A 12,058-nucleotide genomic window follows, 5' to 3' on the forward strand; every position below is an offset into this window, starting at 1 on the left:
CATCTCAGACAATGGGGGCATATCACTACAATATGCCCCCATTGTCTGATAGGTGCAGGTCCTACCTCTGGGACCCGCACCTACAATGAGAATGGAGCGGGGAAATGAACGGAGGGTGCACTGCGCATGTGCAGCTGTCCTCCATTCATTTCTATGGGGCCGCCGAAAATGTATGGGAGCAGGGGCAGCGCTTGCGCTCCCATTCACTCCTATGGCAGCAGCGCTTGGTGGTGGACGGACCCCGGGAAATCCAGGGTCCTCCAGCCACAGCTCTCCCAGCTCTGTTCTTGTTGTAGGTGCGGGTCCCAGAGGTGGGACCCGCACCTATCAGACAATGGGGGCATATCCTAGCGATATGCCCCCATTGTATGTGATGGGAATAACCCTTTAATCTCCAAGAATGCTATAAAACCAAATGTAATAAAGCAGTTCAGTCCAGATCTCAGGACAACTGAGAATTGTCTGGACTTGAAAATGGTTGCTCAATCACGGTCCCCATGTGAAAGACCTTGAATGGCTTTGCATAGAAGAAAATATGTGATGCTAAATACTTTTGTGTTAAAAAGGACAACAATATTATAGCAGTCAGTGATACTAATGTTATTGTTACAGATGAATAGGCGACAGCGGTTAAGAGGCCTCATGCACACGACAGTAATTTTCCTGTGGATTGGATGCGGACCAATTCATTTCAATGGGACCACAAAAAAAATTCTGACAGCACACCATGTGCTCCCTGCATCGGTCTGTGCAGCAGTCCCACACAAAAATAGACTAATGTTCTATACTTCCCTGCTTTCTGGACAAGGAGAGAATTTCTATAGAAGGGGAAAAAAAATTGCATCATGCTGGTAGATGTTTTGCAAATCTGCGGTTTGTGAACTGCAAAACACATACGGTGGTGAGCATGAGGCCTAAAGTCGCATTTAGAAAGCCCGATTGTCAAGCAGATTATCGGAAATAAACGTTCCTTTGAACGCTCATTCACGATAATCTGCCACAGATCACCTGATTGAACACTTGGTCATCAAGTGAAATGATCTTTGGTGCGTAAACCTCAATCATCGTTTCTGAGCAGCAGATGGTGCAGTGTGAACAGGGATCTGCTGCCCAGAAAAAATGAATATGTATGAGGACGAGTGATGGCAGTAGTCATCGCCTGCCCCCGTTACAGTGGAGGAGATCACCGCATGTAAATGCAGCTCTTCACTTCCACTGCTCATCAGTGCTTTGTAAATGCATTTCCAGGAATTAAGGAGATCTGGAGTGAAATGGTAGCACTGCTATAATACTTTTGACCTTTTTAAAGCAAACATCACATATATATTTCTGGCTGACATGGCACCACGTTATTTTTGCTATACAAAGAAGAATACAGAGAAAATGCAGTGTTCACACGTGCAGGGCTAACAGACTGAGACACCTATTGTAGAAGCAAAGCCAAAATTTCTGTTAAAGCCACCTGCGAACAGTGAATGTAGATTATTAGTCTGTAGAGATATAATAAAGATACACAGGCCACATCCCATGCGATTCCTCTTAACACAGCAGTAGCTCAATATTTCTGTCAATCGTTTTAGAAGGCAAAAGCCGATCCCATTTTCTATTCCATCAGTCCTAGAGCACAGGTGTACTTTATGATATTTCTTCACTGTATCCCAAAATATCACCTAATCACTCAACAGAAGTGATCTTGGACCACATTATATCGCTACTCCCAGCTTATAAAGCGACATTACGTTATATTTGCCCACCTTGAGTTCTTTTACAGTAGCTTACCAGAGCTATGCGCCATGCAGCAAACAGCAGAATTAACTGTAAAAACAGCACACAAGTAACGAATGGGAGTGTGAAATGTTAATAGGAAAAAATAAACAAACTAGTTACATGAATAAACAGAAAATAAACAACTGAAAGCACAAGCCAGTTACCATTTACAATGAAGAGTAGCAGTAAAACTGGATAAAAAAAAACTATGATGAGCAGGCTGTAATCAGATTCACTGAATTCACTGGTTCTCTCCTCAGACACAGGTAACGGCTAAATACGCCTGTCCCCAAAGAGATGAATATATAAGACTGTATGAGTAGATCGTGCATGTTAATGGTGGGACAGGCAGATCTTCACTGGTCAACCCTGGCACACACAAAACTGACCTCAAAGCATATGACTGGTGCTAACTCCAGTTAAAACTGGTTACTTCTCCCCCCCTGAATAAGTGTCCCCTAAGGTGCCTGAGGACATTATGTACAATACAACTTGTCTATGTAATATATATATATATATATATATATATATATATATATATAATATATTATTTATGCACTATCATTGCGTTTTGGGTGGTTTTCTCACGGTATTTAAGCTAATGGTATTTAGGCAACATTTAAAGGGGTTGTCCGGGTTCAGAGGTGAACCTGGACATACCCCCATTTTCACCCCACCGGCCCCCTGATATGCTCCGATGCTCTCCCTTGCCCTGCACTGTATCAAAGAAGAGCTCATATCGGAGGGGTGAAGATAGGGATATGTCCGGGTTCAGCTCTGAACCCGGACAACCCCTTTAAAGCTAGTGACATTCTAATCTTGAACTTATAGAATATAGATCAACATCATTCTCCGTTGCGGATAACAGGAGTTTCAGAAATGAATTGTGTTGATGAATGATTCTGTATGGTGGAACCTTCATACCAAATATGCTACCCTATCTACAGTACATGCAGCATGCGATGTAACAAGGGATCCTGGGAATACGCATGCAGGATAAGGGTAATTTCACACAACATGTGGAAACATCTGACATGTCTTTGCCATGGAATCAATGTCAGAAATCAGAGGCTGCCCCTCTGATTTCTGCAGTGAATATACAGTTGCACATGCCGTAGATTCGTACATGAATTTGGCCCCATCAAATGGAGCTAATTCGCTTTCGGCTAGCCTTTGCAGTTTTTTCTTGACATGTCAATTGGTTTTAACCATGATGCAGAATTCAAATTCCCATTTAAAAACAATTGAATGTCACAATCCACAGCAAATAACAGTGTGAACATACCCTGTGTACTCAAACCTCCTAATGCTTCGATGGACAAATGCAAATCAGTGCTGAGCGCTACAAGTTCCTTTAGTCAGTCACACTGGTAAAGAATGGTCTGTGGGCTGCGTAGGTTTCCAGGCCATGAATGAGCAGGATCCAGACTTAGGCTAGAATTACACTAGCAGATCAGGCAGACTATTGTTGGGAGGGAAGCGTTCCTTCCCAGCGATCGCCTGCTCGTTAACGGAAGAGACCGCTGCTATTACATGCACGGATCTCCTCCGCAGTATGGGGAGGAGTGATCACTATGCTATCGTTCATCCCCATACTGAATCATTGTTTGCTGGCAGCAGACCGTGATTAGATGGCACGATCTGCAGCTGGCAAACAATGATTTTTAAGCATTCCGAACAATTCGATTTGCTCACTCATCGGGTAATCAGTGACAGTTTTACATAGCCAGTGTACTACAAGTTTTACAGTGTGATTATTTCTATAGAGTATTTACCACTTTGTTTTACAATAAAAGTACAAGACCATGCCGAGCATCCCTTCCACTCTTGTCCACTGGCAGGGTGGCATGATGGACACTCATTTCCTTACCATTTCATCTGATGCAGATAGGGTTGAACGAATCAGGTTTGGATTGCTGTATCCATACCCAATTTGTTTAAAAACTTTGCTAATATGGGCTCTGTCTTATTGTAAAATGTATATCCTCTGCAGTTGTCTTTCCAAAGTTTCTGCAACTATCGAGAGACTTACTTTGTCTCGCTTCTATCACGTCAGTTCATTTATTGGCATAAATTACTGTATCAAAATACTAAGCCGAACTCTGCTTCATGCCTCATTAACAAAGCAGAGTTCAGATAAAGTAAGTCTCGTGATATTTGCACTGAGGACATACATTTTACAGTAAGACGCGAGCTCATAGGTAGTTTTTAAAAGAATCGGGTTCGGATTACTTTATCGTTTCGCTCAACCCTAGATGCAGATACCAATGCACTGCCCCAACTTATCAACAAGATTTCAGATATACCAGTATTCACATGTAGGAGGCAAGACGTATCCTGAATCTACCTTGTCTCTCAGTATGTCAAGCTGTTGGGGTGCTATGAATGTGGTAGGAGCATTTCTTCATCAGCTTCTGAACACTTCTGAGTAAAATGTTATGACAGGAATTTAGAAAGGATTAGATTATTGGTCACTGGGTTGTGCTGGATGTTGCCAATGATAAAGACCAAGATGACCGCATATTCTGCAGAGTTATCATCTAGAAGCACTAGACTAGAACTGAAAGTAGCTGGATGTAGAGAACACTCTAATAAAAAGGATCTTGAACCCATAGAGAAATATCCTATTGATACTGATATTACATGTAGCTGTAGATGTAGCAGTGCTGAGTTTGTCATTTGTCAGCTCATCGTATAGGTCATGGTTTTATATACGAATGTAGGATAACCTACTGCATCACACAAACAAAGATTTATCACAGCGTACACACTACGCAATCGTCAAATGATAATCCCGTTCTTATGTGCAATGTCTACACCTTAAACCAGTGGTAACGGGCTCTGCACTTTCTGTACATGTTCTGGTATACCATGACTGTTTTACTTACTTTTTTCTCTCCTTTTCTCGTTTTAGGGTCTGTGATCCACCTGCTTGTTGCGCCTGGGACTGGAGCAATTCTGTTGCCGTCTTCCGCTTTTTAAATTCATTTAATTCGTCTTCCAAGCTTTTCTTTTTATCTTCTAACTTTTTCTTCTCGTCTTGATGTAGTTTTTTCAGACGGTCAAACTTCTCATGGAGCTTAAAAAAAAAGCCAAGGACAAATATTTCTCAGACGACAACATTTATTTCTGGATAATTCATCCTCTTTATGTGCTACTTCGATGTTTCAAAGACTGGAGAGGATGCTTGGTAGAAGCAGGGAAGACAGAACCGACTGCTGTCCACTGTTGGCAAATTAACTAATCGCATCCAATAAAGGATCGTTATATAATGCGATAATAAATATATTTCACATTTACGTTGAGTAATAATATACAGACAAAAAATCTAAAGGTTCCTTTAAATATATACGGTACTTTTACAATATATTACTGTGGAATACAGGGATGCTAAGGCTACAGACTTCTTTGGGCATGTTCTTTTTTATCATTATCTTGGCTGTATGTCTGCAATTGATTTTAAAGGATAACTGTTGTATTTCATTTTTATTTTTTTTGGAGTATTGGATTGTGGTGATTAATATCTCCTTGGTGGCCCGATTTCAACTTTTCACTGTGTATTCAATTACCCCTTAATTCCACATTGTTCCCTCTACTGCCTACTTTTACCTGTGCTTAAAATAGGGTTGCTAGGCATGGTCCGTGAAGGATGGAGGGAGCAGAAGCACGCTGCGTGCAAGGTCACATTTCTGACAGCCAGGGACTGTAAGTAAATGATTAAAGCCAGGTCCTCCCCAGCAGCTGATGACAGTGCCTGGGCTGTGTGCACTTCTCCCTGTCCCTGCGCTTGGCAGACGCTCCCTCACTCAGCAGAGCTGGAGAATGCAGAGTTGAAGCAGCGCAGACCAGGGAAGGGAGATCTGCCGCCTGCTCAGTGTATAAATGAAAGCAACATGTGGTAAGAGGACCCCTTTGTGCTGCAGGAGATTAACCCTTTAGGGGGAGGGCTCTGGTAAATGACACTTTTGGGGGGCTATTGTTACTGGCTAGTGAGGGCAGGCGGGATTAGCCTCAGGGTGAGGGCAGTGGCGGCCATCTTAACTGAATAGTGAAATTGCAATTTTATGCTCCATATGCATTTTGCTCCATATGTCTTCAGAAGCATGCATGTATCCTCCTATATTGCAGGCAACGCAGTCCTGTTCAGTGGGAATAATGCAATATGCATATCAGCTTTATAAGCATTCAGGAAAGCAGTAATAGCGACTGTAGATAGAGCCATCAAAGAGCTCATCTGACAGATTTCACACTGAATGGGACCAGCCGCCTGCACATAATGAGAGTAAATGAAGGCTGTTGATGCAAAATAAACCATAATTTAATTTAACATTTTCAAATATGTTTTTTATCGTAAAATACAGCCAAGACAATAAAAATATTAAATCACTTTTAGAGTCATAAAGAGGTACAGGTAAATTTTCAATTGGGCCAGTATTTATGCACAAGAACCTGACCTGAATACGGACAGTTTATAATGAACATGCTTTACAGTCATCTCTGTAGACAAAAGGGAAACAGATCAAGAGGTCTACTTATAAATGGCTTAGGCCAAGATAAGCGTGGTGGGAATTGAGAATGTTCCAGGATAATGTGGGAACTTCTTTTTGGTCCACACATAATCAAATGCAATCCTACAGAATCCCAAAAGCCAAATATACACCCAAAATAAGATCAGAGCACATCAGATATTGAAGATTATCTTGAGCTTATGAAGTGTGACTAAACAATCTGATGGCTATTTGGGAGTTGTGTTCTAGATTGCTACTCTTAAATAACAGTATCTAAAATACTCTGAGAATTCATCAATAGGTTAGGATTAAAAAGACCACAAACTAGAAATGTATGATAAAAAGGTAAACAGAATGTACACTTGCCCCCTTCTCCTAGACCAGTGGTGGCGAACCTAGGGCACGGGTGCCAGAGGCGGCACTCTGAGCCCTCTCTATGGGCACCCACGCCCTGGAAAAAAAAGTCTATGGTGTACCAATATGCCTTAGACTTTTCCTGCCATTCATCAGCGCAGGGCTCACTATGAACAGCACAGGCAGCGCACTGAATGTAGGCAGGCTATTATAGCTAAATGATAAAGATATACTATATTAGAGACTGTAGTATTCTAGTTAAATTGCTGTGTTAACACTTTGCGATAAATGAGTGGGTTTTGGGTTGCAGTTTGGGCACTCGGTCTGTAAAAAGGTTCGCCATTACTGTTCTAGGCCGAATTCAGACGGCTGTTCTGTTTTCCATCTGTAAAACAGACATATGTGGACATCTGCATGGCGTCCCAATGAATCATATATATATTTTTTTTTTTTAAACCCCGACCCGTTCACTTAGATGAATGAGCCCCAAATGGACAACACTGCGCATGCAGCAAGTTTTTTCGCATGGACCAATGGTGCATGCAGAAAACCTGACATGTGAACCATATACTTCAATCGGTCCATGTGTTATGAAGGTGCAGTCTGGCTAAGTCTACTTTCACACTGGCGTTTTGGCTTTCTGTTTGTGAGATCAGTCATGGGCTCTCACAAGCGGTCCAAAACGGATCAGTTTTGCCCCAATGCATTCTGAATGGAAAAGCATCCGCTCAGAATGCATCAGTTTGCCTCTGATCAGTCTTAATTCCGCTCTGGAGGAAAACGCAGCCTGCAGAGTTTTTCCGTCTGCTTGACGAAACTGAACCAAACTGATCAGCATTTTGGTGTCCGTCTGACGAAACGGAGCCATTCTGACACACAATGTAAGTCAATGGGGACGGATCCGTTTTCTTTGACATAATCTGGCACAATAGAAAACGGATCTGTCCTCAATTGACTTTCAATGGAGTTCATGACGGATCCATCTTAGCTATGTAACAGATAATACAAACGGATCCATTCATGACGGATGCATGCGGTTATATTGTTTGACGGCTCCGCCCAAAATGTGAGTGTGAAAGAAGCCTAAGACAGAAAAGACTTTTGTGTAAATTAGGCCTTAAAGGGCAGATTTGTACCTATGACACTGGCTGACCTGTTACATGTGCGCTTGGCAGCTGAAGACATCTGTGTTGGATCCACGTCCATATGTGCTCGCATTGCTGAGAAAAATTATCTGCTCTCTCTGTGGCTCCATTCACATGTACGCAAATGGGTCCGCATCCGTTCCGCAATTTTGCGGAATGGGTGCGGACCCATTAATTCTCTATGGGGACAGAAAAGATGCGGACAGCACACAGTGCCGTGCTGTGGCCCCGAACTTCCGCCCCTAACTTCCGGGCCGCGGCTTTGCAAAAAGTAGAACACTTCCTATTCTTGTCCGCAGACAAGACGCGGACAGGAATAGGCAGTTCTAAAGGGGTGCCGGCCGGGTGTATTGAGGATCCGCAATACACTACGGACGTGTGAATGGAGCCTAACTGCCGCACCCTCTCCCCTATGATTGACAGGATCAGGTATGATGATGTTTTCACTACCTGACCCTGTCAAAGTGCAGAAGGCTTGGCAGTTGCAAAGAGAGTACGGCATCTAGGTGTAACCGAAACGCCCCTGTTGCTCCTAGAGGATCATTTGCATATATTAAAACTTAATTTTTCTCAGCAATGTGGGCACATTCGAACATGGGACCAAAAGATATGCCTTCAGCTGCCAAGCACACGTCACAGGTCGGCCAGATTCATAAGGACAAATTCGCTGACAGATGCCCTTTAAGCCCCCCCACACACACATTAACCCCTTAAGGACACAGCCTTTTTACACCTTAGGACCAGGCCATTTTTTGCAAATCTGACCAGTGTCACTTTAAGTGCTGATAACTTTAAAACGCTTTGACTTATCCAGGCCGTTCTGAGATTGTTTTTTCGTCACATATTGTACTTCATGACACTGGTGAAATTAAGTCAAAAAAATATTTTTTTTTGCACCAAAAAATACCTAATTTAAAAAATTTTGGGAAAAATTTGCAAATTTCAAAGTTTCAGTTTCTCTACTTCTGTAATACATAGTAATACCCCCAAAAATTGTGATGACTTTACATTCCCCATATGTCTACTTTATGTTTGAATTGTTTTGGGAATGATATTTTATTTTTTGGGGATGTTATAAGGCTTAGAAGTTTAGAAGCAAATCTTGAAATTTTTCAGCAATTTACAAAAACGACATTTTTAGGGACCAGTTCAGGTCTGAAGTCACTTTGCGAGGCTTACATAATAGAAACCACCCAAAAATGACCCCATCTAAGAAACTACACCCCTCAAGGTATTCAAAACTGATTTTACATACGTCGTTAACCCTTTAGGTGTTGCACAAGAGTTATTGGCAAATGGGGATGAAATTTGAGAATTTCTTTTTTTTGTCTAATTTTCCATTTTAACCCATTTTTTCCACTAACAAATCAAGGGTTAACAGCCAAACAAGACTGTATCTTTATTGCCCTGACTCTGCCGTTTATAGAAACACCCAATATGTGGCCGTAAACTACTGTACGGCCACACAGCGGGGCGTAGAGGGAAAGGTGCGCCGTTTGGTTTTTGGAGGGCTGATTTTTATGGACTGGTTTATTTACACCATGTCCCATTTGAAGACCCCTGATGCACCCCTAGAGTAGAAACTCCCTAAAAGTGACCCCATCTAAGAAACTACACCCCTCAAGGTATTCAAAACTGATTTTACATTCGTCGTTAACCCTTTAGGTGTTGCGCAAGAGTTATTGGCAAATGGGGATGAAATTTGCAAATTTCATTTTTTTGTCTAATTTTCCATTTTAACCCATTTTTTCCACTAACAAATCAAGGGTTAACAGCCAAACAAGACTGTATCTTTATTGCCCTGACTCTGCCGTTTACAGAAACACCCAATATGTGGCCGTAAACTACTGTACGGCCACACAGCGGGGCGTAGAGGGAAAGGTGCGCCGTTTGGTTTTTGGCGGGCTGATTTTTATGGACTGGTTTATTTACACCATGTCCCATTTGAAGACCCCTGATGCACCCCTAGAGTAGAAACTCCCTAAAAGTGACCCCATCTAAGAAACTACACCCCTCAAGGTATTCAAAACTGATTTTACATTCGTCGTTAACCCTTTAGGTGTTGCGCAAGAGTTATTGGCAAATTGGGATGAAATTTGCAAATTTCATTTTTTTGTCTAATTTTCCATTTTAACCCATTTTTTCCACTAACAAATCAAGGGTTAACAGCCAAACAAGACTGTATCTTTATTGCCCTGACTCTGCCGTTTACAGAAACACCCAATATGTGGCCGTAAACTACTGTACGGCCACACAGCGGGGCGTAGAGGGAAAGGTGCGCCGTTTGGTTTTTGGCGGGCTGATTTTTATGGACTGGTTTATTTACACCATGTCCCATTTGAAGACCCCTGATGCACCCCTAGAGTAGAAACTCCCTAAAAGTGACCCCATCTAAGAAACTACACCCCTCAAGGTATTCAAAACTGATTTTACATACGTCGTTAACCCTTTAGGTGTTGCGCAAGAGTTATTGGCAAATGGGGATGAAATTTGCAAATTTCATTTTTTTGTCTAATTTTCCATTTTAACCCATTTTTTCCACTAACAAATCAAGGGTTAACAGCCAAACAAGACTGTATCTTTATTGCCCTGACTCTGCCGTTTACAGAAACACCCAATATGTGGCCGTAAACTACTGTACGGCCACACAGCGGGGCGTAGAGGGAAAGGTGCGCCGTTTGGTTTTTGGAGGGCTGATTTTTATGGACTGGTTTATTTACACCATGTCCCATTTGAAGCCCCCTGATGCACCCCTAGAGTAGAAACTCCCTAAAAGTGACCCCATTTTGGAAACTACGGGATAAGGTGGCATTTTTTTGGGGACTATTTTTAGGGTAAATATGATTTTTGGTTGCTCTATATTACATTTTTGTGACGCAAGGTTACCAAAAATTGAAATTCTGAAATTTCATCTCCATTTGCCATTAACTGTTGAGGAACACCTAAAGGGTTAATGAAGTTTGTATAATCAGTTTTGAATACCTTGAGGGGTGTAGTTTCTTAGATGGGGTCAGTTTTGGGGAGTTTTTACTCTAGGGTACATCAGGGGGGCTTCAAAAAGGGACATGGTGTCAATAAAAAAGGCCATCAAAATCGGCCTTCCAGAAACCATGTCGGTCCTTTCCTTTTGCGGCCTCCCTTTTACTGATACAGCAGTTTACGACCACAAATGTGGTGTTTCTGTGAACTGCAGTATCAGGGTAATAAATATTAAGTTTTGTTTGGTTGTTTACCCTTGTTTTATTACCGGAAAAAACTGATTGAAATGGAAAAGTGCCAAAAATAGCGGTTTTGGCACTGTTTTTTTTTTTTTTTTTTTTTACTGTGTTAATCTGGGGGGTTAGGTAATGGGATATTTTTATAGAGGAGATTTTTACGGACGCGGCAATACCTAATAAGTCTACTTTTTTTTTACAATTATTTAGGTTTTTGACTATATTATCTTTTTTGATACAAATCTTTTTTTGGGTATCTCTAAAGTCTAAGGGTCATTTTTTTTTTTTTTTTATCCAATTATCTCATGTGGGGACTCATTTTTTGCGGGATGAGCGGACGGTTTTATTGGCACTATTTTGGGGGCTATATGACTTTTTTATCGCTTGCTATTAAACTTTTTGTTATGTAAGGTGACAAAAAAATTATTTTTTTGCACCTATTTTTTTTTTTTTTTGACCGTGTTAATCTGGGGGGTTGGGTCATGGGGTATTTTTATAGAGGAGATTCTTACGGACGCGGCAATACCTGATAAGTCAACTTTTTTTACAATTATTTTGGTTTTAGACTATATTATCTTTTTTGATTCAAATTTTTTTGGGGGTATCTCTAAAGTCTAAGGGTCATTTTTGTAAAAAAAAAAATTATCCAATTATCTCATGTGGGGGCTCATTTTTTGTGGGATGAGTGGACGGCTTTATTGGCACTTTTTGGGGGGCTATATGACTTTTTGATCGCTTGCTATTAAACTTTTTATTATGTAAGGTGACAAAAAAAACCTTTTTTTGCACCTTTTTTTTTCCTTGACCATGTTAATCTGGGGGGTTAGGTCATGGGGTAGTTTTATAGAGGAGATTATTACCAACGCGGCGATACCTAATATGTCTACTTTTAATAAATTATTTTAGTTTTTTTTGGGTGTCTCAAGTCTGAGAACCAGTTTTTTTTATCCGATGTCAGTGCTAAATTGGGATATAAATTTAGTACTCCATGGAAGTGTGATACTCCCTGAAGCAACCGTCAATGCAGAGGCCCGGATGATCGGGGCAAGTGTCGCACTGAGTAGTTGTG

At 41.3% G+C, this 12,058-nt stretch overlaps 1 protein-coding gene across 7 annotated transcripts in view; it reads right to left on the bottom strand.

Moving 5' to 3' along the window:
• Window positions 1-12,058, bottom strand: part of SEPTIN6 (septin 6) — a 106,352-nt gene that overhangs the window by 16,280 nt on the left and 78,014 nt on the right. For 5 of the 7 annotated variants that reach the window (XM_044305277.1, XM_044305274.1, XM_044305275.1 and 2 more), the window contains exon 9: window positions 4,656-4,846. In XM_044305277.1, coding sequence (XP_044161212.1) covers window positions 4,656-4,846 — 191 coding nt within the window. Of the gene's footprint in view, window positions 1-1,754; window positions 1,816-4,655; window positions 4,847-12,058 lie in introns of all 7 variants that reach the window. The other 2 variants (XR_006391197.1, XM_044305278.1) reach the window with 2 other exon arrangements.

The sequence above is a fragment of the Bufo gargarizans genome, chromosome 9, assembly GCF_014858855.1.
Source record: "Bufo gargarizans isolate SCDJY-AF-19 chromosome 9, ASM1485885v1, whole genome shotgun sequence".
Classification (NCBI taxonomy): domain Eukaryota; kingdom Metazoa; phylum Chordata; class Amphibia; order Anura; family Bufonidae; genus Bufo; species Bufo gargarizans.